Raw genomic sequence first — 26,125 nt, forward strand, 5'->3', positions numbered from 1 at the left:
ATGACTTTATTGGCCAATGTAGTTGTATAACTATTGCAATTACAGCCCACTATTTCCTTACATTGCACATTATTTTCTTCTTTAGTGCCCTACTTTGCACACATCACTGTTATTGAACTAAACCATCTCCCTGGGGAAAAAGAAGAAAACAAATACAACCAAGTGAAGTCTGAACCACTTTCTTGTTTTTGAAGTGCAACTTTAATGAATTGAGACATTTTCTGTTGATCATTGATTTATTAAAATCAATTATTGAAGCAACTCTAGCTGTCAGATACTGAACTCATTCAATCACTTTACAAATTACGTTAAAAATAATTTTCTAAATAATAAAGCATTTTTTTGTAATTGACGCTGCTGCACATGTAACACATTGTAACTACAATACCCAGAATGCACCTGGGATCACAACAAACGTGCTAATGCCAAACATTCCGTTCATTGAAGCCGGCATCCGAATTCTCTCTGCGACATGAGGTATCTAAATCAAACATATTTTACTCAGTACTATACTTGTCCAATGTTTTATAATAATTTCTATCATTGTGTGTTGTGCATTTTCACTTAACTCCCGGCAAATCGTGTCCGAGTCTCTGCCCGTGAATGTTAGCTGGATGGACGGATGCTAGTCTCCTTTGCTAGCTTCCATGAGCTAGCGGGCGACGAATCCGCTCTCAGGCTGGATTCATCATGTTCACTAGAGACATAATTTTATATTTTCTGTCGTGACTAAGAGAGGAGGGAGCTTTGCTGACACCGATAAAGATGATGGTAACCGCGTTCAAGGTTGGAGAGCCCAGCTCGTCTCCCTTCTTACACTGTTGATGTGTGGTTGGTTGCCTGCTTGGTGTTGCTGATTTGATTTCTGTTGTGGTTGAATGTTAAACTACCTGCAAAAGATACAACCACTTTTTGTTATTCCACCCTGTTAGTGAGCTTTCACATTAACAATGTAATATTTGCTGCATAGTTGGCATCTTCAAAACATGCATCCCTTATCTGTCTAGTTGTTTCAGTCTCTGATAAAGTCTCCCCATATACAAAAGCTCCATACCACTTACAAAAAAATAAATATTGCATATTTTTGTAATACTGGAAACAATTAAAATTTGGTACTTGATGATGCCAGTAAGGGATATGGTTCAGAATATGAGTGTGATCAAAATCAGAATAATCTCTGTAATCAGTTTTTGTAGTGGAAGTGAATCAAAGTCCTTGCATACATGAACAGAGATATATATATATTTTTTTTTCACAGATAGTAAGCTACAGACCTGTAAAGAGAAGCAAAACAAAGCAGTGAGCTGCTTTTGAATTTTTGCAAACAAGCATTTTAGACATCATGAAGTAGTTACAGAAGGTTACATGCTATCATTATTCAAAAGGCAGAGTAAATCGGAAAGCCTGCAAACATTTATCACTCTTATTTCTAGGCTATATCACCCTCGGCCTCTAAAAATGTGGGCCGTCACACACAGTAATCCAATTAGTGTGCAGGAAAGATACTTAAGATACTGGCTTTACTGTTACTTTACTTGGATCAAAGAACAAACTGTAAAACTTTATAATATGGCAGCATTTGCTGCAGATGGTGTGTTCTTTTGGGTGTAGTAACAGCACTTGACAGCAGTGGGTTCATCACGCTGGGCGCCTCCTTTTTTATGGTGGATGCACACAGGTGGATTTGTAAAGGTTGTTTTAATTTTTAGTTTGTACACAGTGGAAATGAATAGCTGTGCAATACACATGAATTATTGACTGGCTCGCTTGGCTGTACTCATCAATAATATATCACAGTCTGAGGATATTATCATTGTAAGGCATAAAGGTCTTCCAGCTCATCTAGAGTCTGTCTTTGATACAAGTGAACATGATATTGAGTCTACAAAGTGTCTGATCCCCTGTGCTTATGATGGGACTAAATGTTTTCTACTCTTATAGCTGAGGGGACTAGTGATGAGGGGGCGATACACTGAGTGTATTCAGCCTCAGAGGCCTAGCTTAACAGACACAGTGCATCATCTGTAAGGTGTGGGTGGAGCTGTGGCCTGTGGCTTTTGGCTCTCAGCTCACCAGATCTCAACTCGAGACATGCTGTCTGCTGCACTTTTTCATCTGTCTCAGCAATAGGTAGGACATTTTATTCTACTGCAGCCTTTTATTTTTGTTATACTGATCCTTTTTTGCCCACATTTAGCTCCAGTCTTTGCTAACTGAGTAAGGGGGAAGTGAAACTGACAGGTGGAAGGATACTCAGAAAACTTGTCATCTGGCAGATAATATCCCCTACCAGCAGTTTCCATTTTGTTTTCTCCATTTAAGCCTGCAAAGTGATATGAAGGCTAGTTATGTAGTAGTGGTTTCTGTTTCAGGCTGTGAGATATTCTTTGTAGTCTGCTTATTTTTGTGAGAAATGGACAGTAGTTCTATACCGTTTCTATCCAGCTCCTTATATTTATTTATAGCTCTTTGTAGTCGGTCCAACGGTGATGATACATGATGTTGTTTTTTTTTTTTGTTTTTTTTTTACTATGAATGGTTGTAACCATTACATAGTCCTCAGTTATTTCTATACACTGTAAAATGTCAGAAATATGTCATCATCTCTTTCATAGGTGTTGTTTCCTGTAGCCAGCTATGGCACCAGGAGATGTGGTACCAGACCATGTCAAGCAACTGAAGTCCAAGGATAAGCGGCCTGGAAACAGGGCATCCAAAGCTGACTGTGAGCCTGATGGGTCCTTTGTCTTCGAAGCTCATGAAGCTTGGAAGGACTTCCATAACTCCCTCAGGCAGTTCTATGAGGTGGGGGAGCTCTGTGATGTCACACTGAAGGTAGGTCACTCTGTCGGGATATGATTAAAGACTTTTTTCTTTTTTTTTGCCACAGCTGATCATCTCTTGTGTTTTCATTTTCATATTCATTTTCCAGGTGTGTCTTATTCTTAAGCATTTATTGAACTTTTGTTTCCTTTTGTAGGTTGGCAGTAGGTTGATACCATGTCACAAGCTCGTGCTGGCTTGTGTTATCCCATACTTCAGGTATGTTCCCCTATTTGCCTTCATTATTTAAGCTAAATTCAAAAAGCATTACACGCTGATGAGATGAGTGAATACTGAAAGTGTGTTGAAAGCTGTGCTCTTTTGTGCCCACACATGCAAGACTGTTTTTGCTCTGACTAAACATCTTGAACCTAAACATTATAATGTCAGAGAAAAAAATCTTCAAAAAAGACTTTTATCTCTTAAGCTCATGTACTTAACGGTAATTAGATGGAAACATGTTGTGTCTTGTATATTTAAATGTGAAAAAAAAAGTTCCTTCACAACTGCTAGAGCACAAACTATAAATAATACATCAGCTATACACCAGCCAAATATTACTGTTTGCTTTAAATTATGACATTTCATTGAGAACTACAGTGTCATGATTGCTATGGTTGTAATGAAAGTTGAAGTCAAGTATTTAAGCTCTTTAGTTTGACGTAAATGTAATAGATGGGCCTCCAAATTTTTTAATGGAAAAAATGTCTTGTAAAGACTATAGGACAAAATATAGTTGCATATATTTTGCAGAGCATAAACTCAAATCTCAGCTTGTTCCTCTCTGAAAGAATATATCTTTCCTCAGAGCCATGTTCCTGTCAGAAATGTCAGAGGCCAAGCAGGACCTGATAGAGATCAAGGACTTTGATGGCGATGCCATCCACGACCTGGTACACTTTGCCTACTCGTCCAAGCTCATACTGACTGTGGACAATGTCCAGCCACTGCTTTATGCAGCCTGCATCCTTCAGGTACACACACACACACACACACATGAATACATTTATAACCAATTTACAAACAGATCAGACATTTAGTTAGTAAAGTTATTTTAAATAATTGAGGAACTTGTCCATTTTCAGTAAAAGTTAAGTGAGAATAAGTATAGCGATGCTGCGATGATGACATATTTTTCGCTCAAAATGATTTTGGTATTATACTGAAAAAAATGCCTAAAATGCTTGTATTACTGCCTGAATCTGCCAGGTGGAGTTGGTGGCGAGAGCCTGCTGTGAGTACATGAAGGCCCACTTTCACCCGACCAACTGCCTGGCAGTTCGCACTTTTGCTGAGAGCCACAATCGCGTGGACCTGATGGACATGGCCGACCGCTACGCCTGCGAACACTTCACTGAGGTAGTTGAGTGTGAGGACTTCACGTGCGTGTCTCCCCAGCACTTGCGCACGTTATTGTCCTCCAGTGAGCTCAACATTCACTCAGAGACACAGGTTTACAATGCAGCGGTGAAATGGCTCAAAGCAAACCCTCTGCACCATGAGGCCTGGCTGGACCAGATCATGTCTCAGGTTAGAGTGTGCAATATTTGGATCATTTGAATCTGATCTTAATGTTTTGTTCAGTTTTAATCATTAATGAACAGTTTAGCTACATAACTTTGTAAAATGAATGTTTCATGAACACTGTGTGACAGCTTTGTAATTAGCTGTTTTGCAATCATAGCACACTATCCAGTATGTTGGCCTCTTCTTCAGGTGCGTCTCCCACTGCTTCCTGTCGAGTTTCTGACCGGAACAGTGGCAAAGGATGACATGATCAAAGGTAACTTGAGTTGTCGTGACCTTATGGATGAAGCCAGGAACTATCACCTCCACCTCAGCAACAAGGTGGTGCCTGACTTTGAGTATTCAATCCGAACCATCCCGCGAAAACACACTGCAGGTAGTACATTTGGATGTGTCGAGCTTTGAACACATAACTCCTTATTTTGTGATGTCTGTAGAAACATTAACAGCACTTTTCTCAGATATACACATTTCTGAGGCTCTGTGGGCATAGTCACTGTACTGGTATTTTGTCCACTTTCACTATTTCTTCAGGGGTTTTGTTCTGTGTGGGTGGCCGGGGGGGTTCTGGCGACCCATTTCGCAGCATTGAGTGCTACTCCATCACTAAGAACAGCTGGTTTTTTGGCCCTGAAATGAACAGCCGACGGCGTCACGTTGGTGTCATATCTGTAGGAGGTAAGAAGAGCTATACATAACAACGCTAGAGGAAGAAGAAAACATAGTGTGGAAAGGTGAAGTTACACACGGCAATTTTAATATTTCATATAATTGTGAACAATGCAGAAATATTTGACTTTTTGTGGCAAAATTTTTATCTGTGTAGAGAGCTGTCGTTAATTTGTAATCACTGCTCTGTTCACACAATCGAAAGACTCAAATTTCCTGTTTTAATTTCTGTTTTTTTAGGGAAGGTATATGCGGTCGGGGGTCATGACGGTAACGAGCACTTAGGCAACATGGAGATGTTTGACCCCCTCACCAACAAATGGATGATGAAAGCCTCGATGAACACCAAGAGGTAAACCAATGCTATTTGTGATTACAACATACAAAATCTGAATATAACTTTTTTGTTACCCTTGGCAAACATTTTGGCAGACTATGCTGTCACACTAAAAACACTTTCAGGCCAGTTTTGGTTAACATCCTCTGGCCTCCAGCGTCTTAAGGAATCTGCCAGTTTCCACAGTCCCATCAGTTGATATGTCAAAATCTAGCTGCAGATTTCCTTGGATCTGTTGGACTACTAGCTTGTCTGTTGCTGTTAAAAGAATCAACACACAGTCCAGGGCAGATGTGGAGCTTGCCAAGTATTGCCAGAGCCAGCCGGATTATCCGGGGGACAGATCCAGTAGGCTGGACAAAGTAAATTGAAATGTGGAGCATAATGATTATAGTGATGGCATCTAAATTTATTCTGCTCTATACTCTGGCAGCTGTTATTTTTAGAGATTTAACATCTACTGTGTTGAGACTTAATACTGATTTCATTACTTCTTGTTGACTTAAAAGATATCCCTCCTTTTTTATGAGGATAATACATTTCCTCTGGTCTTACCATTTTAGTATACACTCTCTGTGTGTGAATGGGCCTGAGAGTGCAGAGTAAACAACACATAAAGGCTGTAATGATGTTTCTCAGGAGGGGTATAGCCCTGGCTGCTCTTGGTGGTCCTATCTATGCTATCGGAGGTTTGGATGATAACTCCTGTTTCAACAACGTGGAGCGTTATGACATTGAAAGTGACTGCTGGAGCGCTGTGGCTTCGATGAACACACCCCGAGGAGGAGTGGGATCTGTGGCTTTGGGGGTAAGACTAAAGAGGAAAGCCAAGAAGATTTGACTGATATAGAGTCTGCACTCCACTTGACTGACCAATACTGTATGTTCTGATTGCCAGAGTTTTGTGTATGCAGTGGGAGGCAATGATGGTGTGGCATCATTGTCTAGTGTGGAGCGGTTTAACCCTCATCTGAACAAATGGATAGAGGTCAGCGAGATGGGCCAGCGGCGGGCTGGAAATGGAGTCAGCAAACTAAATGGTTGCCTTTATGTAGTAGGTGAGAGGATTAATGAACAGTTTGACTCCAAATAGACACTTTTCCTCACCTCTGCTTGATCACTGTGGGAGAATGTAGGGCAGATGTAACTGATGTGTCTTCCTCTACTGTGGCTGTGTTCATATATTTGTATCACATGGCTGAAGTGCACACTACAATGTACTAATGTTTTGGAAAGCTGCCTGGTAGCCAAAGTTTAAGGGTGAGATTTTTTTATTGGAGCTGTTGCATCTGAAGAGTCATTCAAAGTTAATTAAAATGTCAGTTGTGGCATTTTGCCTTGTGATTAGTTACTAATTTGGTACATGGAAATCTTCTTGTGTGTGTGTGGTATATTTGTACTAGCACAATCCTGTTAGTTCTAAATGTCATTAAACTGGAGTATTTTGTTTTCTGTGCGTAACAGTGACCATATTTTATCCTAGGTCACCCCACAAAGGGTTAAAAGTATATTGTTTATTCCAAATGTCACATAGCTTTTAAGTGTCTCCCTTGTCTTTTTCTAAAGGTGGCTTTGATGACAACTCACCTTTGAGCTCTGTAGAGCGGTTTGACCCACGAATGAACCGGTGGGAATATGTCTCTGAACTAACCACCCCACGTGGCGGAGTCGGGGTTGCCACTGTAATGGGAAGAGTCTTTGCAGTGGGGGGGCACAATGGGAACATCTACCTGAACACAGTGGAAGCTTTTGAGCCTCGAATGAACAGGTGAGGATGTCCTGAGGTGTTGAGGTGTGGTGTTTGATTATTCATATCTGTAGTGTACAAGTATACAGGCATTAGGTCCCTGCTTTATCTCTCAATCTGGATTTAAGTGCTCTTGAATAGAAAGTCATCCATTCCTCTAGACAACAACAACAGCACCATACACTGCACCATAGAAACGGTGAAAGATTTCTATTTGGTAACTATCTTCTTCTCTCAAAGGTAAGACACTGTCGTTACTGAGAGAGGGGCTTCACTTGTGAATGTTTGGAAATAAAAGCAGGCCATAGCAGAAAACCCTGCCATGCACATGCATATTCCATAATAGAGCTGAGAAATACACACAAGCATATATTTAATTCTAAGGATAATTATAGTCGTAATCCATTAGAATATCAGATATTTTATCTGAGGGGATCTAATTGTAAGCCCACATTTTAACCTCATTCATCTAAGTGAGATCAGTTTTTCCAGGCTCAAACTGTTAGCATTTCTGTCTCTCCCGCTTATAATTTTGTTGTGATTTGTGTGCCTACTGCTCAGATGGGAGCTGGTTGGTTCAGTGTCTCACTGCCGTGCCGGAGCAGGAGTGGCCGTCTGTTCATCTCACGTCAGCCAGATCAGGGATGTCGGCCAGGGCTCCAGCAACGTGGTCAACTGCATGTGACCACAGCGCTGCCTATTATCAGGTGACTGACTGCCAGGTCGCTGTCAGAGCTGGTCACTGCACAAGCGCACACAACAAAAAGCACACAAAAGGTGACAGTGATTTTGCCCAGAAATATTATTTCTGTCAACACTGTCTGAACATCAGCCTCAAACTGGTTAAGGCTGATGTTCGCTTTGCACTCACAGACTGGGGGAATTTTGTGGAGATTTTACTGACTTGAAGTGCATGTTGGACAAATCTGAAGTCTTCTCTGAAAAAAATGACACATTCAAGACATTATCCTTGTCACATGCTGGTGTTATTTGCAATCAGTGATGTAGTTTTTTGTACTGTATTTTCTTTTGTTTGCCTTGACAAAGTTTGAACTTTTTATAAAATGGATGACAGAAGCTGAGCCTTGTGTTTCATAATAATCTCCTGAAGATGAGAGGTGAGCTTGTGTTCAGAACTACTAGGCTACGCAACCATGCACATAATGAACTATGGGTTATTTAAAGGGCCAGTATCAAAGTATTTCACATGTCTGAACTATTTTCTGGATTTAATCGTTGGCTCTGCAGTTGTTTTCAATATCTAGAAGATATGCGACAAATCAGTCATTTAAAAAGATTTGTACCAGATGTTGCTTTGCGGTGCAATGAGTGGAAAACATTTAGCAGTCAGTGTCAAGTAAGTTGTTGATGTCAAATTCCTTTCAAAGATTTCTGTGATCTTCTCCCAGAATAAGTGAAATCATCAGTTATGGGAGTTTGATTTTTAAAGGTGCATTTCAGAAATGCTGTATCAGCAGTCCCAGCTGGGATGTGCCTTTAATTATGTTCGAACAATCATTTAAGGCCAACTGGGACAAATCAGTCGCTGGTTAGGAGGCAACGCTTCCGTGGAATCAAACTGGTGCAGGTGCCAAAAGCAAACGAGTGTCAGCCACATTTACCTCGACCTCAGAATTGAGGAAGGTGTGAGAACTAGCCTACCCGAGAGTCAAGGTGATCAGAGCAATACGGTGCACCTCTCCAGTTCTTTTTCAGTTTACATTATTGCATAGAGATCTTTTCACACTGGCAAGAGTGGATTTTCAAATTTGAGACGTGTGTTTGACGATAGCAGGACTGTCACTAATCCGAGTCAGAGTTTTTAGATATGTATGAGATTCAGCCGGGTTTGTCTCTTCAGAAGGTTCTGTTATATTTTAATATATGGACATTTTTGTATTATAAAATATGTGTATCTTTGGTATTATTCTTTACTAAACTATCTAATCCATTGCTGTGCACTATTTTCCTAGAATAGATATGAAGTCTGAGAATATTTTTGTCTTAAATGGAGAATTTCATTTCATGTTATGAGTTTAAAAGATGTTTGTTTTTTTTAATACTTATATCTATATCTGCCATATCTCAGAAAACTTTCAGAATTTCTGGCAATGGTTTTATTTTTCTGAGTAGGCTGACAGAGTGGTAACTTTAAAACAGAAAAGCTACATATGGTTTATACTAGAAGTATACATATTATTGCTAAATTTGTGTCTCACTACATTAATATAAAACATTTTTACTCCCAAACTGACGTTGTTGCCAGCTTTGTTAGTAAATAAGCCAGATATAGAGATTTTTGTAAACTTTACTGTACTTTGTGTTGTTCTTCTTCCTGACTGCTTCCATCTTGTGCTGTTTATTTACGATATTGGTATAAATTGGTACAATAAAGTTATGTGTAAACTCAATTGGTGGGATTCAGGGTTTTTTTTTTTTTCTGTAATAATCTCTAGATCTTTCCTTCCAGTCAGAGTTCAATATGAACTAATTAAAAACAATCAAGTTTATGATAATGTCCCTTTATAAAATTGGCTCAACATACAACTCAGGCTCTGAACTTCTGTGAAGTTTCATAAAATTGTACATTTCTGAAAAGTAGATGTCTTATGCCCAAGTCAGGCTCTCTCAGATCATTACAAGTCTTAAGAATTATACTCTAAATGAGAAGTTGACTTCAAAATTATGTTTTTTTTTTTTATTATGATGTAATTGTTTTGTAACATCCAATTAAACTGAGTTAAAAAGTAACATTTTGAGGAGGAACCTTGACTGTTTAACATTTATTGTGAGTTGGCATGTGGTTGTTATAAACTTCTGGACTTTGTGGTGTCACTATGTTAAATGTTAATTTACATCACTATGTTAAAGGTTATTAAAGTGCCTCAAATTCCACATGATTCCACATGTTTATGTACACTTAGAGTTTCTGATCATAAAAACATGTAAGAAAGCTTTTAGGTTTTTCTATTATCGTTCAATTTGATACTGGTTCTATTTTCATCATTTATTAATAAGTAAACATGGGAAATGGGTATGCAGCAGAATTTTTTAAGCATTTAAATGGTTTAATTAGCTAAGTACATTTTATTTGAACACTTTAACCTATAATAGTTGCATATAGTTCTTTTTTTAAATGAGACATTACATATTCTTTTTAAAAGTGTCAATTTCACAGTTATAAATTGTTTATTGTTGTTAAATGTTTTGTTCCTTGTTTTTATTCACTGAACACATGCTCATTAGCAAACAGCCATATGCTGTATTGTGCGAAATGAGTGAAGATGTGAAGTGTTTGTCATCTGTGTTTTACTGCTTTCAGTCTTTGGACTCTGGCTGGATGCTGAAAAGAGGTGAACCAAGGAAGAGATGCTCAGAGATCTGATAACTTGGAGCTACAGCACATCTCGCACGCTCACACACATACACGCACACACATCACACTGTTGGGCTTGGGGGGGAGTTCAGAGAAAACATAAACCTATTAGGATGTATAGAAACACACCTGAAGAGGTGAAAAAAGAAAAGTAAAAATGGACAGTCAGAGAGTGCTCCAGCTGCTCAGCATTGCTGCTCTTCTTGCTTGTGGTAAGTCTCTTTCTTATTAATTTAGTTTTCTCTGATTGTTCCAATTAAGGTTTTATTTTATTTGCTGTTGTTTGTGTTAGCGCAAAAACAGTAAAGAAAATGAAGGGTTTAAATTTCTTCTTCAGTTTTTTGATTAACAATCCAAAGACAAAGTTACATCAGCTGAAATTCAAACTGATGTGTGATGATGTGTGAACCTTTGTGATAAGGCTGTTAAAGAAGATGGCAGCTTATAAAGCAAGATGGGAAGAAGATGGGTAGAGTAAAAAAAATGAGAACTGAGAATTTGAAGGGATTTTAAGATAGACTAAAAAAAATAATGAGAGCAGTATGTTTAGTGTCTTTTAAATGAACCGGTTAGTCACCAAAGAACTGAAAATTGTATCATAATAAGGACCTCTACAGTTTATTGTGTGCAGAAAAATGTCTCTTGACAGTTTACTAATTACGCAGATATTTTGCATCAGTTAACATGGAAGTCGTAACCTTCTTGGTTTTTGGACTTTCATCTGTCGATGTTTTTTTTTTGAGGTCTTTTGACCAAGTAAGGATGTGTGCAAAACATGTGATTGTATAGTGTCTGTAAAGTTGTTAAAGTCAAACATTACTCACAGATTTGTAGGAGGTGCTGGACTGTGATCTGTCATGGGACTTTTATAGTTAATGCATAATTAAAATAATTCACATTTACTAGTGATTGAATTTTCAAACCCCAAACCTCATCACCACATTATGAGACATAGATCTGAGAACGAGGTCAGCCTTTGGGATTTAGATCAGTAACTTTTGACACGTGGAGCTGAAAAGGTGCACCAACAGCTGAACATCTGCACTTACATCCCAAATTAGGCACATTAGGTGAAGAAGACAAAGCAGAATGAAATTTTGAGGATGTCATTTCCTCAGAAAGAAATCTGTTCAGTCGAATCCTCCGTTCACTTCTCGTGACCATGAGAGCCGTTACAGCTTAAGACACTTGAGTTGGCTTCAGTTCCAGCTGCAAAAATCTTCAAATGTTTTGTCACATATATATAGTTTGCGGGGGTTCACTTTTACCAACACACACACACACAAAAAATATTTCTGGTTGTGTTTTCAGCCCACTGTCAGTGTCAGCAAGGCTGGAGGGAGTATGAGGGCAGATGTTACTTCTTTTCAACTGATACAAAGGCATGGGCGGCGGCTAACGCATTTTGTTTGGAGCAGAACAGCAACCTGCTGAGCATTCAGGACATTCACGAGAGGGTGAGACATACAAGCAAACACAACAGGAAGATTTGATAAAAGCTTGTGTTCATTTGAGACTATGTATGTGTGTGTGTGATACTTCCAGCTGTGGATAAGAACACAGATCAGCACAGAGATCTACTGGATTGGCTTGAATGACATTGCTGCAGAAAACATCTGGGAGTGGAGTGATGGGAGTACTTTCATAGAATATTTATCGTATGTAATACTGCTAACACTGATTTAACAAAAACATTCATCGAACTCAAAGCTGAGATCAATTTTAAATACTACAGAATAAAGCTCAACGTGGATTATCCCTGTTGTTTCAGATACTGGATGCCAAACCAGCCCGACAACTGGAGCGAAAATGAACACTGTGGTCAGGTGGTAGGAAGCAGCTTTGGACAATGGAATGATGAAAACTGCAATGTTGGAAGGAAATACATCTGCAAGCACCAAAACCGTAAGTTTGTCCACAGGCATTGATCGTGTTAAGAAGTGTTACGTTTTTTGAACGTGTGATGCTGAAACTTCTGGATAATTAACGATTCTCTTTATTCAAATTCAAGCTGTCCCTTCATATCTCAATGAAAAATTACATTTCACAGATTTCAAGTGAAATCATACTGGGTTTCATTTTTGCACCAAATAGTCTGTATGATATTTTTAATTCATGCAGAGCTGACAGTACGTCATTATTATAAGTATTATTAAAACAGTACAGGCAGAAATTAGCTTTGAAAATGTTTATTGAAGAAAGGAATGAGTCCCTTTGACAAAGACTAGGTTGAAGAAATTATCATATTTTTGGTGAATGAAGGTGATCAGTGCGGTCGGCACTCAACACAATCTGGACTGTTTTTCACATTCCTCAATCTCCTTTTTCCTGATTTCTTTTTCTTGTCTAATTAAAGAAGATAATGATTAGAAAAAGATCAAAACCAAAATATATTTTGGTTCCTCTTCCTCAGCCAATCCTGCTCCACAGTGTGACTTAGCCAACGGGTGGATGCCGCATGGCTCCAATTGCTACAAGCTAAAGGCCGACACAACCAAGAGCTGGTCAGCAGCCAGATATGACTGTGTGCAGGACGGAGGGGACTTGGTGTCCATTGGCTCTCAGGAAGAGGAGCAGTACATCATAGGAACTTTGGACTCATCACATTTCGACATCTGGATTGGACTTTCCACACTGGTGAGAGCAGAGCAGAGAAAAACCTCCATTTCTTTTCTTTTCATCATTTCCAACGAGAAGTAAACGTAGAATACATCAGTGTAAAGATGAGCTTTGTTTTTTCAGAAATGCACCAAGCTGTCATGTCAAGTTGAAGCGGGGAACGAAGAGTTTGCCTGGTCTGATGCTCTCTCAGCAAATTACAGAAACTGGGCAGAAGGTGAACCTGGAGGGTAAGATATAAAGCAATACTCCTGGATTTTCAGTGGTGCTATTCACTTATGCAATGCTGTTTTAAATATGCGTGTCCCTTGACAGAGATAAAGAGACAGGCATATGTTCTGCAATAATCAAAGATGAAACAGAAGAATTTGGGAAATGGAGGACCCATATCTGCAGATATGAGCGTCCTTATATGTGTAAACGGCCGCTCAACAGTAAGATGGATTTTAGAAATACATAATTAAGACCTTCCTTGTATGCTGGTCGTTACATATTATCATTCAATAGTCCTATTTTACACTTTTCCTTTCTAACCTTTTCCTGCCTCCTTCAGCCATCTGCCCTGCTGGCTGGGCGAGCTTCGCTGGCAGCTGTTACTGGATGGTCAGTAATATTAATCTCTTGACCACGTGGCATGAGGCGCTCACCAAGTGCTCTGACATGGGGGCCCACTTGCTGATTATAAACAGGTAGGGCGGACCAAATGGAAAGCATGTTACTTTTAAAGCAATTTCTGAGAGCAGTGATACAACACACTCCTTCTTCACTTACGATATTAAGTTTATATAGATATTATACTCTATTGTTCATATTAGCTATTGTATGTATTCGATTAGATTTTTCCTGAAAGATCTAAACCCTCTTTGTAACTAGAGCAGGAGACAATCATCTGTACTTTTGTAATTATGAGCAACAGTTTAACACCGCATGCATCATTTAATCTCTTGTTAAAGTAAATTTTCATGTCACATGTGAAGCAGCACTGACTAACAAAACACAGCTCACTCTGTCCTTGCACTGTTGCTCACGTACAGTGAAGAAGAACAATTCTTCATAAATGGGAACCTTCCAGACTTTCACCAAGTAGATATTCCTGATATCTGGATCGGTTTATCAGGTACTATAAAGACTGCATGTGTTAGTGTTTACCGCGAAACAATAGTGCCATGTTATCTTTACAGTATGCGATTTGTGAACATGTCCTCTCAATTAATATTCTGGCGTGTGTGTGTGTTTTACCAGACAAGGATAAGGATGGAGAGTTTAGGTGGGTGGATAAAGCTGCAGTTGGATATTCTAACTATGGCTCCGGCTGGCCAAGAAACACTGAGAATGTCTGGGACTGTGGACAGATCTTCACAGGTATGCCATCCTCGCCCGAAATTGACACTTTCACATCTTTTTCTTTGGGGCTGCCATTGCACACTGCAAACAACGGCTGAATTGAAATCCTCTTCCAGGAAATTATGATGGGAAGTGGGAAACAACCAACTGCTTCAAGAGCCTGGGTTACATTTGTGAGATGACCGGTGGACAAAATCCAAAACCAACTGCAACTCCTGGTGAGCTGGACTAATAATCCAAATTTTTTTTTTTTTTTTACATACTGACTTGTTAAAGATGTGTTAATAAGCTTTTGTTTGCTTCAGATTCACACTGTGACGCTGGATATTTACTGTATGGGGACTTCTGCTATCACTTTGAGACTGAGACGGTGAAAAACTGGCATGATGCTGAGGCTCACTGTAACAGCGAGCAGGGTCATCTGGCCAGCTTCCACTCACAGGAAGAACTGAGTTTCCTGACAGGTGAGCTCATCCATTATGGAATAAATAGCTGAGGAATTATGTGAGCGTGAATATCAAATCAAAATGAAACCATTATTCTTGTCCTATCTAGCTCACATGTCAGCACAGTCCTGGGTGGGTTTGAATGATATTAATGTTGAGGGCCAGTTTGTCTACACCGATGGAACTCCTGCAGTAAGTCTCTTCACCATCCGCACACTCACATAAATCTTTGGATTCTCAGAAAGATCCTGTTGTTTCCCCAACGTTTCTTAACATAAATGTGCTTTGGCATGACTGTGAAGCTCCTAACGATAAAGCAAGATTTCGGCCTGAGCTGTTTTGTTCTGTGGATCTCAGGACTTCCTGCTGTGGGCACCCAACCAGCCAGATAACTATCAGAATAATGAGGACTGTGTGCACCTGAGAGGGATGAATCACCATGAGGCAGGAAAACTCAATGATGACTTCTGTACTTCCACGATGGAATACATCTGCAAGAAAGGTCTCACACTCTGAATTAACCCCAGTGTTTTATTCATATCTACCTTACTAGATGTTTTTGTTTGCTTGTTTGATTGCATACTATATTTCATAGTTATCCTTTGTCTTGTCTCTTCACAGCTAAGGGACAAGGACCTCCACCCCAGCCCCCAACATCTGGGCCAGGTTAATCTCATACTACAGTATCACAGCAGATAACGTGCATCTACAGATCCAAATGTGTGCAACCGTTGTGTGTTTTATTCGCTACAGGATGGAATCAGAAATGTGGTTATTGGATGCCTGACCCCTTTAATGACTTCTGCTACCTGTTCAACTACCTGTCCACGAGGACGTGGGCTGAGGCTCGAGCTGATTGTGTCAACCAGGGAGGAGACCTCCTCAGTATCACTGATCCCTTCGAGCAGGCCTTTATACAGGGTGCGACTGTTCATCCGTACTCAAGAAAACAAACTGGCTTTTTTCAGATTAGGGGGAAATATTTGAGGAAAGTTAAACTGCTTTGAGAGAAAACAGGTTAATGGTCATTTTAGGAAAAATTTGATTTAATATTTTGAAAAAAAAAATAATTAAACAAAACATAATTCAGAAATGAATTTCTTAATAAAGATATTTTTGTCAGGTTAGTTGTAGCTTGAAGTCCATTTAATCCTCAAATATCTCCCACATATATAAATTTGACTCCCTTTCATTGGCTCGGTGTTCTTTCCTGCTAGGTGTGATCCAGACGAGTCCCACTGGCACCGCTCTGTGGATGGGCGGTCACGACTCTGTCACTGAGGGCGGCTGGGAGTGGACAGATGGCTCTCCTTTCAGATACATTCGCTGGAGTGCAGGTTAATGCATACTCCCAATACATTCTACACCATGTCTGTGAGAAAGCATCCAGAAGGACGTTTGTCTCTGTGGCCTTTTCCCTCTCCACAGGAAACCCAGACAACTATTTCGGTGAAGACTGCCTCACTATATATATTAATGGTGGCTACTGGAATGATGACAACTGTGAATACAAAAGAGGATACATCTGTGAGCGCAAAGGTGAGATGCTGACACCAGCTAAATTGAAAATTAGGGAAATATTCAGGTTGCTGATGCCATAATTGTGTTTTATCTTCCAGGAAACACTCCTGAGCCTCCCCCCCCTCATGATGGTAACGAACCCTGCCATATTTCCTGAAATATGTATCTACAGATGACTTTAAACAAGCATTCAGTTCACCGTCAACTATAATCGTCCTGTTTCAGGCTTCATGACAGCGCTGGTGTGCCAAGACTCTACTGTTGTGCTTCACTGTCCGCTTGAGAGTGTGATCAACATCCAGTCTGCTTTCTTTGGACGGAAGAGTGACGACATCTGTCCACACCTGGATGGATCAGGAGGAGGTGCTGCGCTTCTTTTAATGGAAATGTTACCAAATGAATAAGTTAATATTGTGGTATACTTAATAAAAATGTCATCCCTGACCTGAAGGAAGCTGCACAGTGGAAGGTGTCCTTCCTGGATATAGAAAGACGTGTGACAACCGACCCTTCTGCTTTGTGTATGCCCACTTGGAGGTGGACCCCTGTCCTGCTGTTTCCAAATATCTCGAGATTGTCTACACCTGTGAACAGAAAGGTAGACACTTGTACTTCTTCTTGTCCTAGAGATCTCTTCACTTGCTCAAATGATCTAATGTGCTTTTGTGGCCGCTCTCAGTGTGTCTTCACGGCCTGGGTGTCGAGGATGGAAACATCACCGACTCTGAGCTCTCTGCTTCCTCCTCCATCGGTGCCTTCACTCCAGACAAAGCTCGGTTGAATGGAAACTCCTGCTGGATGCCTTCAGGATCCCGTACGTATCCACCCAGTGGTCATATGTACAAAGTTATATTTCAACCCATAGCTAAAGGTTAACACAGAGTTGTGATCTCTGGCACTCCTCCCTTCCAGCAACCTCAAGCTGGATCCAGGTAAACCTTGGCCAGACCAGAAAAGTAACAGGGATCGTAATCCAGGGTTGTCCTCAAAATGACTACTGGGTCACTAAGTTTAAGATCCAGCACAGTATGGACCGAGCAACCTGGACCGATTATACAGCTGATGGTCAAGTGAGTAAACATCAAACCTGAATATTTTAAATGGCAGCAAGTTTAAAGAGGAAAACAAGGCATCATTCTGGATTTCCCTGATTTCCAGTTTTTCCCAGGTGCAACAGACAAAAACACACCTGAAACTCAGCTGCTGGGGACGCCTGTGTCAGCTCAGTACATCCGTATCCTCCCGCTGGAGTTCAGCGGTCAGACAGGCCTCCGCTTCGATGTCTTAGGATGCAGCCCTGACTGTAAGGAAGCGTTTTCTCCTGTGGTTACACATATAAACACTGATGGTCAATAATGAAAAATTGTGCTTCAACAGATGCGGTTACATGTTCTAACAAGCCCAACTTCAACTCTACCCATGATAAAATGACGTGAGTAAAATCTGGAATATTTTTCCTCATATAGTCATGTTCAGGGTATTATATGGTATATTTATATCATCTGTTTGTGTGATAAGTTACTTTCATGATATTTCTATTCAATATAGCCTGATGCTGTGATTCTCTCGTCTCTTTCAGCGTCCACTGCCCAGCGGGCTGTGCCAAAAGTGATTACACAGTATATGGCACTACAGTATATCGTGGGGTAAGTGGCTTTACTGTTCAATCTGCATTGTGATCGCTGCTAATTAAAAACAATGCATAACTCTTTGCAACAGGACTCAAACACCTGTGCAGCAGCTATCCATGCTGGAGTGATACTAAATGAAATTGGAGGAGACTGCACGCTGTTGAAGGCTCCAGGGCAGAACTTCTATGCTGGCTCCGCCAGGAATGGCATCTCCTCAAGACAGTAAGTGGCTGCATTTTCAAACCTGATGTCTTTTTCTTGTGTATTTTTGGCACCAGTTCTGTAACAATTCATTCATTTCACCAGGTTTGATGGAAACTATGATGTATCATACACGTTTGCAGAGGGAGGTGAGCTGACACCTTCATCTGACCCTTCAAATTAATCTTTGTAGGCAGACACCATCCTTTGTTTTTATTCTATTTGTGCACATTATAATAGTTTTTCCTCCTTTCCAACAGAGCTGAGGTGCTCCGGGCTGGACTGGTATGAGTTTGGAGAGTTTTGCTACAAACCTTTTGGGGATAAGAAAACGTGGCATGATGCCCAGGACAGCTGCAGGAGTCAGGGTGCTGAGCTCGTGTCCATCCGCTCGATGACAGAGCAGAGCTGGCTGGAGAGCTACTTGTACATGGGTATGTATGTAGAAAATCAAAGACGGGAGCAAGAAGATGTCAAGGTTGAGAACGTACTTAAATCGGCCAGTTTGGTCGGTTCATTGGGTCTCTAAAAAAAAACATGTCTGTTACAGCCACCAGCGATGTGTGGACCGGTCTGAATGACCTGTTTGTTTCCGGTATGTTCGCCTGGTCTGATGGACACATAGTGACCTTCACCTACTGGGCTCCGGGAGAGCCCAACAACCACGATGGGTTCAGTGAAGACTGTGTGGAGATGTTACACCAGGTAAAGCAAGCAAGCCATCTTTAACAGTAAAACACATTTCATATATGCTAAAACTCAACCTAAATGTTTGCATGTGAATCAAACTGCCTGCATTAGTCACTGTATGCGAAGAACTGAAGTCATTTACAGGCTAATTTCATTTTTTGTCACAGACTGGCCGATGGAACGATGTGTCCTGTTCAGAGCTCAACACCTACATATGCAAAGCACCCAAAGGACATTACCCAATGCCCTCAGTAAAGCCCACCGTATATGGATGTCCTCAGGTACAGCATGTTTTATATTGATGTTTAGACTAATTTACGCAAAGTTTGACGGTATTATTAGAGAGAGCTACAGTACAGTCGTGTTTCTTGCTCATGTCTGTAGGGATGGGATGCATACGGCTACTCCTGCTACTTGATGGAGGAGAGAGCCAGGAGCTGGTCTGATGCCAAGGAGTTCTGTAAACAACAGGACGGCTTCCTGCTGCACATCGGAGACGTGTAAGCTCAATTAGTGTAAATAATACGGCACACTCCACATCGTAGTTCGTACTTAGTGTCCTCTTTGTTGTGCTCTCCAAACTCTCAAGCTGTTTGCGCAGCGGGGTTCCATTAAATGATTTCCTTTGTGTTTCGCTGCAGTTATGAGCAGTCACATTTTACAGTGGCGCTGGCAGGAAAGAGCGGTTTCTGGTGGATTGGTCTTCGTGCTCATGGAGGGATTACCGGAGGAGTGGACTACGTCTGGGACAACGGAGCATCCCTCAGCTTCACTCACTGGGACAGAGAACAGCCAGGTAGAAACCTCCCACCAAAACTGAACGCAAAAGGACGATATATGCATATGGGACAAACACTCATGTCCCTTTTTGTCCTTTTAGATAGTGGGGATGGAACTTGTGTTGCTATGACAACGGGTCAGGTCGGTGGTTTCTGGGATGACAAGCAGTGCTCAGAGGAATACGCCTTCATTTGTGAGAAATCCAGACCCGACATCACCCCGCCCACAAACCCCCCAACCCCTCCTCCAGCACAGGGATGTGCTGACGGCTGGACAGCTCTGCCTCACTTCAGACACTGTTACAAGGTATGCAGTGGATTCAACAGATAAAACACGAGTTCCTAAGGGTGATCAGTTTTCCACTCTTCATTTAACGGCTCATTTGTTGCAGCTCTTCCACAATGTGGACTGGTCCATGAAGAAGAGCTGGGGAAAGGCTAATGAGGACTGCGTTGCCAGAGGAGCAAATCTGGTCAGCATCCACAGTCAGGAGGAGGAAGAGTTCCTGTCTACGTACACCAAAGGCAGCAGCAAGTGGATTGGCCTGAAGCACAACCCCACAGAGGGAGGTGAGGATAATGAGTGTTTAAAAGAGTGAACTTGGTGGTGGCTTTAAATAAAATCAATTGCTGAATGAAATCCTGACGATTCATCTGATCTCTTAGGTTATTCTTGGAGTGATGGGACACCTCTGTCTCACACCAACTGGGGTTCAGGGGAACCAAACAACCACGACAACCGGGAAGAGTGTGTGGAGATGGTGAGCAGCACCAACGGGACCATCTCCTGGTGGAACGATCTCAACTGTGACGCTCATCAGGACTGGATATGCATGATCGCTAAAGGAAAGAACCCTGTTATACCCCCGGTGCCCCCATCTCCTGTCCCAGGTGAAATGTCAACCAGCATCCTGGTTTTAAAGTTTTAAATCTAATGCCAGAGCTATTTTAAACTTGGATTTAGAGCTGAGGAAGCAGGGATTGCGGTGGGAACATGCCAAATCTTGGACATTTGAAAGTGTACATTTGCAGACAATAACAAAACCAAAAGGATAAAAATGAAATAACTAAATAAATAATATTAATGATAATCTGTTTGCTTTGGTGATCTCCATGTTTATTTTCTCAGCTCCTGACTGTGGAACCAATGTTGGCTGGAGGAAGAATAACAACATCTGTTACTACTACAACGACACGGACATTGTCGACTTCCACACGGCCATGTCCCGCTGCTATGCTGAGAAGGCCTTACTCGTCTCAATCCTCAACAAGGACGAACAAGAATATGTTAATTCTATGGTAATCCTTTTTCTTTTTTTTTACCTTTTTATTTGTTAAACAAGAAAACTGTCAAATATTTCATAAATGAAATGTTTCCATTTTTAGGTGGGAACAGGGAAAGTTTCAGCTGCCTGGATCGGGATGAGGGTGTTTGGGATTGCAAATGGACAGTACATGTATGTATATTTCTCACTAACTGGAACAAATTTGAGGTAAATTAGAATTCCCATATGTTTATATATTACATCACAGAGCTCAGTTCCTCCTCTTCAGCAGCCCGACTGATGTCTCTTGCTCAGTATTCTGGGATGTGAGGACATTTTTCAGTTCACAGCTAGAATATTTATATTGATATAGAACTGATTTGGAGGAAACTTTAGCTTGATTCCAATGTGGCTGTCTCGGATCCACACAGGTGGCTGGACAGCAGCCCCCTGGTGTACACTCACTGGGGGCCGGGGGAGCCCAACAACGCCAACGGGGAGGAGCAGTGTGTTCAGATGAACAGACATCAAGGTACTCAGGCTCCATAGATCTGTTCATTTACTGTGCCTGTTTACTGAACGCTGGTAATATTTATTCTGGACTCTGCTTTGTCAAGGTGGATGGAACGATGCCAACTGTGGCCGAGCCGGAGCAGGTTACGTCTGCAAGAAGTTCCCTGGAGATGTCCACACTCCTCCTCCACCCACACAGTCCTGGGAAGGCCACTGTCCTGAAGGTAACATTATTTATGAAGCATGCTGAATTTGTAGGTTATATGTAGATAGTTGTGGAAAAATACTTTTTGGATAACACAATAATCCAACTACTCATGTTATTTATGAAACATTTCTCTAATTCCCCTTTGGAAATTATGGAAAATTGTATCAACAGACAATATAAAATTTTTCCAGAACATTTATTACTATTCTTTGATATCTCCAGATGTATCAGACTCTCTCAATGCTAGAAATGAATCATCAGGACTGTTCATCCGTGTTTTACTTTCTCTCTCCACAGTATTTCATTCACATACAATGTACCAAGCTGTAGCAGTTCTATCGCTTTTAATTCTCCTAACCTTCCTCCTCTGCAGGCTGGATGCGTTTCAAAAATAAGTGCTTCATGTTCAAAGGGAAGAAAAATGACATTAAAGCCAACTGGACTTACGCGCAGAGTTGGTGCAAGGAACAAGGAGGAAATTTGGCAATAATCGATGACCGATATGAGAATGGTAAACTCAGCAGATAATTATCGCGTAGAGGAATTCATCAGTCCTATTGTTCCACTGTTTCAGTCCTTTTCTCTCCTCCAGACTTTGTGTCCAGCTACCTGAGGGACCTGGAGCTCCCCACCTGGATTGGTCTGTCAGATCTGCTGGCTGAGAATCAGTATGCCTGGAGCGATGGCGTCAGCCCGGTGCTGTACACTAACTGGAACGACAAAGAGCCCAACAACGCAGGAGGAACGGTGAGGATACTACAGAGTGTTGCAGGTGGAGCCATAGAGCACACTGTGACTGAAAAGGCCGTGTTTACTGAGGCTTTCTTGTTTTCCTGAACAGGAACACTGTGTGGCGATATCGCACAGCCCACTGGTCAGCGGCAAGTGGAACGATGATGGCTGTCATAAATCTCAAAGCTTCGTTTGCTCCAGGATGAAATGTCAGTAAATGACCCGGTGCTCATCCCCCCTGCTGAAATAATATGAACTTCCCTTTTAGAAGCGGCAATTAGAAAAACCAATTTAAAAAAAAAATTATAAACTCCTAAATCCCTGTTTATTCCTGATAGCTCTGTATTTCCCTCCACATCAGCAAGCAGTGTCAGCCCTCCACCCCCAACCCAGAGCCCCTGCCCGGGCAACTACATCTCCTGGTACCAGAGCTGCTACAGGCTGGTGGAGCAGCCAGCCACCTGGGATGCAGCTCAGACGGCCTGCAGCCAGGAGGGAGGAAACCTGGCCAGCGTTGACATGAGCTACGACCAGGCCTTCATGGCAGGGGTGGTGCTGCAGGGCAGTGCTGACGCATGGATCGGACTCAGGCGCCAGGTGATGTCGGGGGAAGTTGTCAAGCTGGATTACTTCTAAATCAAACCAATTAAAGGTTTAAAACCTTCATAGGATTTATTTAAAACGCTCAAAAACCACAAACCTCAGGACAAGTCAAACAACCTATAAGTACAAGTTTGAATAAATACTACTGCAGAAAAAGACACCAATATTTCATGAATAGATACTAAACTGCTACAGAGTTTGGGCAGCTTTTCACCATTGAGGCTGCTTGAGATGCAGCTAGTTTCAATATATAGGTACGCTAAACTGTAACTAAAGCTGTGGAATAAAGAGAATATTTCCTTATTATATAATATTTCCTTTTGTGCATAAAGGAGCACAAAATGGAGGTAATCAAATAATCAGTTGTCGACTTCATAAAAGGAAGTTGGGAAAATCTCTTCTTTTGTTGTGCTGATCTCGTCCTGCAGGATACGGGCTCCTACACCTGGACTGATGGCTGGCCAGTTTTTTTCACTCAGTGGGGTCCAGGAGAGCCGAGCAACATCAGGGACGAGGGCTGCGTGAGCATGCACGCGTCACCTCGATACCACGGGACTTGGAACGACACCAAGTGTGACCAAGAAAAACAGTACATCTGCAAGATCACCTCAGGTACAACTCTGCTGAAAACGGAGCTTTCCTTAACTGTGATTTTCTAGTTTCTGTTTTAGAGCCCTAATTCGTTTCATTACTGTAATCACTCCTCAGAGACGCCGCCGCCGACTCCCGCCCCGGGTGATGGGAAATGTATGCCCTTTTTTGTCCCTTATGGTCAACACTGTTACTACGTGTACAACGGCCAGCAGGGCTTCTCCTGGCCAGATTCGCGACACTACTGCCAGGCAACCAAGGCGGAGCTGGCGTCCATCCACAGCAGAGCAGAGGTGGAGTTCATCAGGAACCTCAACTACACCAAAAAACACCACATCTGGATTGGACTCACCAGAGACAGCAACTGTGAGTCAGCGTTTCTACATGGATGTTGACTTAAAAGTAGAATTATTGTAGAACTGGACAGTCATTTGAAAAGGAACGTGTCTCCAAACCTTTTGACTGGTGCTGTATATGCTGGAACCTCGTCTTTTTTATTTTTTTTTTCCCAGTTGGCTGGGGCTGGACAGATTCAACATCTGTGGGGTTCTTGAACTGGGCCCCCGGTGAGCCCAATGCAGCCTTCCACCCCGGCCAGGTGGCTGAGGAGAACTGCGTGGAGATGTATGATGATGGACGCTGGAATGACAACGACTGCTTGCAGAAGAGAGGTTTTGTGTGTCGTCACCCCCAATGTAAGGGCTCAAAAATGTTTTTTATTTTCTGTTGGAAATAATAAAATGTTAGAAAATATTTTAGTAAGGACATGACTTAGAGCTTCTGATTGTAAAACTCTCTTTCAGACTACACAACGGATGACAATGGTGACCCCGTTTTCCCCACAAATGGTCCAGATGTCGTCCGTAAGTGACCAAACAAAATTTCTTCACAATTTGCGTGTGCTCTTTTCTTCAGCTAGGATCTGTCAGAGTAATCAGTGTAATGAAAATAATCAGATAAGTCAGGACGGGGTATTAGACTTACATCCATTGTGTTTGAAGTGCAAATATTGCTGGTTAATCTAACAACATTTCTCACTCCTCACACCTCACTGGACTCTTTTTGGAGCGGATTGGCAAACGTCAGATTGCTAAAACTTCTCCGAATCACCTCGAATCACCGTTTATCCTTTTTCTGAAAGCTCACAGTCAGTAGCGTGGATGTGAAAACAGTGTCATGCGCAGCTGATGACACAATCTGACTTTGTACAGATGGAGGAATCATAGCTGGCGCCATCATTGCAGCTGTTGTGATTTGCGCCTTGATAGCTGGGCTGCTGTACTACATCTTCAGTATCCGGGGTTATAAAATAAGCAGCCTGAGCCTCCCATCAAAATTAACCAGTAAAATCGATGTGGTGAGTTATTGATCAGCCTGTTATGAAAAGATGGTTCCCTTTTATGGGAGTGTTGACTAAGTTGCCTTGTTTCTCTATTGTAGCCTGCGTTCACCAACCCCAACTTCGGAGAAGAATCGGACATATAAACCATCGTTCAAGCTTTGTACAAAATATGATTTTGTTTGTACTACATTGTATATATTGTAATACGTGTACAAGTAACAATGGCGTATTTGACTAAAACCTTCCTTTTCATATCATTTCAGTTTTTTTTCTCTTTAGGACTGCAGAAATTAAATTGTGATACATAAACAGAGTAATTCAGAAACGTTGTAGGAGAAATCCTCTGTATGTGTGAAAAGCATTGCCCATCAAATATAAAAGTGTGTACTTCTTGTTTTCTGTGAGAAAAAAAATTACTGAATAATAATAAGAAGAATAAGAAGAAATTAGTTTCCAGTGTTTATTCATCTGTGTACACTGCAACACAATGACATATTTCACAAAAAAAAAAAAAAAAAAAAATAATAATAATCCTTCAAAAATTTCTCAACATTTAGCCGGTAAGCAGTTATTTGGACAAAAACTGTAAACTTGTTCAGAGTAAATCATAAACGAAGCACCAACAACCAATGATAATGTAAATAAAGCCATAGTTTAGAAAGACAAGAGGAAAGAAAATAACAAATACCAAATTGTTGCATTTAGTGCAGTGTAGACGTCGGTGGGTAAAATGAGCACAATAGCAGCCTGCAGATGAGCTGTATGTAAAAAATAATCCATAAATTCTTGGCACCAGTATACGCCGTACTTAAAAAATATAACTTTATCATTAAAGTGAGAAAATAAATTGAGGAACACTTTGTGGTCCTTGTTCAGCCCTTTTAGCATGAAATTGAATGGACACACCAAATGAATTAACAAGCGAAAAAATCTCAACCCAACAACACTCGTTTCAAAAGAGGCGCTAATCCAAACCAATGTCTCTTTTCTCTAATCACTATTACATACTGATTATTTTTGTCTTCCCCATTTCATCAATAAGACCCTGTGATAACTATTTCATCAACTCACTTGAATTTCAAATTACTCAACTCACACTTTCTTCCTTTGATCCCAAGATACAATGAAGGAGAGCAAAGACGAGCACAGTCTTGTCGGTCT

At 41.2% G+C, this 26,125-nt stretch overlaps 2 protein-coding genes across 3 annotated transcripts; both read left to right on the forward strand.

Annotated features, from left to right (window-relative positions):
- The first annotated feature begins 403 nt into the window (after positions 1–403).
- Positions 404–9,479, forward strand: klhl8 (kelch-like family member 8). 2 transcript variants are annotated; one of them, XM_029515805.1, is made up of 13 exons: positions 448–477; positions 2,125–2,130; positions 2,616–2,835; positions 2,981–3,042; positions 3,632–3,797; positions 4,033–4,353; positions 4,540–4,726; positions 4,885–5,028; positions 5,260–5,371; positions 5,996–6,164; positions 6,255–6,414; positions 6,923–7,124; positions 7,665–9,479. In XM_029515805.1, exons 3-13 carry the CDS (start codon positions 2,638–2,640, stop codon positions 7,786–7,788), a joined length of 1,845 nt encoding a protein of 614 aa, XP_029371665.1. In that variant the 5' UTR covers positions 448–477; positions 2,125–2,130; positions 2,616–2,637; the 3' UTR covers positions 7,789–9,479. The 2 variants fall into 2 exon arrangements, with proteins under 2 accessions (XP_029371664.1, XP_029371665.1); XM_029515804.1 differs by lacking the exon at positions 2,125–2,130 and having other exon boundaries at positions 404–477.
- Positions 9,480–10,636: 1,157 nt separating this feature from the next.
- Positions 10,637–25,107, forward strand: LOC115052370 (macrophage mannose receptor 1). The gene is made up of 48 exons (XM_029516441.1): positions 10,637–10,691; positions 11,791–11,936; positions 12,025–12,137; positions 12,251–12,384; positions 12,893–13,116; positions 13,222–13,328; positions 13,414–13,532; positions 13,652–13,787; positions 14,133–14,215; positions 14,341–14,460; positions 14,559–14,660; positions 14,748–14,906; positions 14,998–15,080; positions 15,246–15,390; positions 15,510–15,554; positions 15,642–15,809; positions 16,106–16,225; positions 16,317–16,427; positions 16,635–16,772; positions 16,861–17,007; positions 17,089–17,223; positions 17,322–17,479; positions 17,568–17,712; positions 17,787–17,841; positions 17,989–18,055; positions 18,129–18,262; positions 18,347–18,390; positions 18,502–18,675; positions 18,792–18,946; positions 19,099–19,212; positions 19,316–19,431; positions 19,573–20,017; positions 20,058–20,280; positions 20,377–20,601; positions 20,840–21,009; positions 21,097–21,167; positions 21,407–21,507; positions 21,593–21,712; positions 22,070–22,207; positions 22,289–22,443; positions 22,538–22,637; positions 22,790–23,025; positions 23,460–23,643; positions 23,740–23,988; positions 24,135–24,317; positions 24,426–24,485; positions 24,834–24,979; positions 25,063–25,107. Exons 1-48 carry the CDS (start codon positions 10,637–10,639, stop codon positions 25,105–25,107), a joined length of 6,603 nt encoding a protein of 2,200 aa, XP_029372301.1.
- The last annotated feature ends 1,018 nt before the right edge of the window (positions 25,108–26,125 follow it).

The sequence above is a fragment of the Echeneis naucrates genome, chromosome 12, assembly GCF_900963305.1.
Source record: "Echeneis naucrates chromosome 12, fEcheNa1.1, whole genome shotgun sequence".
Lineage (NCBI taxonomy): Eukaryota > Metazoa > Chordata > Actinopteri > Carangiformes > Echeneidae > Echeneis > Echeneis naucrates.

Coding starts and splice junctions, on each gene's coding strand:
- klhl8 (XM_029515804.1), top strand. CDS start 2,638: ATGGCACCAGGAGATGTGGTACCAGACCATGTCAAGCAACTGAAGTCC. Junction 3,798..4,032: donor ATGCAGCCTGCATCCTTCAG/GTACACACACAC, acceptor TGAATCTGCCAG/GTGGAGTTGGTGGCGAGAGC. Junction 6,165..6,254: donor TGGGATCTGTGGCTTTGGGG/GTAAGACTAAAG, acceptor TCTGATTGCCAG/AGTTTTGTGTATGCAGTGGG.
- LOC115052370 (XM_029516441.1), top strand. CDS start 10,637: ATGGACAGTCAGAGAGTGCTCCAGCTGCTCAGCATTGCTGCTCTTCTT. Junction 13,533..13,651: donor GTGTAAACGGCCGCTCAACA/GTAAGATGGATT, acceptor TGCCTCCTTCAG/CCATCTGCCCTGCTGGCTGG. Junction 15,810..16,105: donor CGAGCAGGCCTTTATACAGG/GTGCGACTGTTC, acceptor CTTTCCTGCTAG/GTGTGATCCAGACGAGTCCC.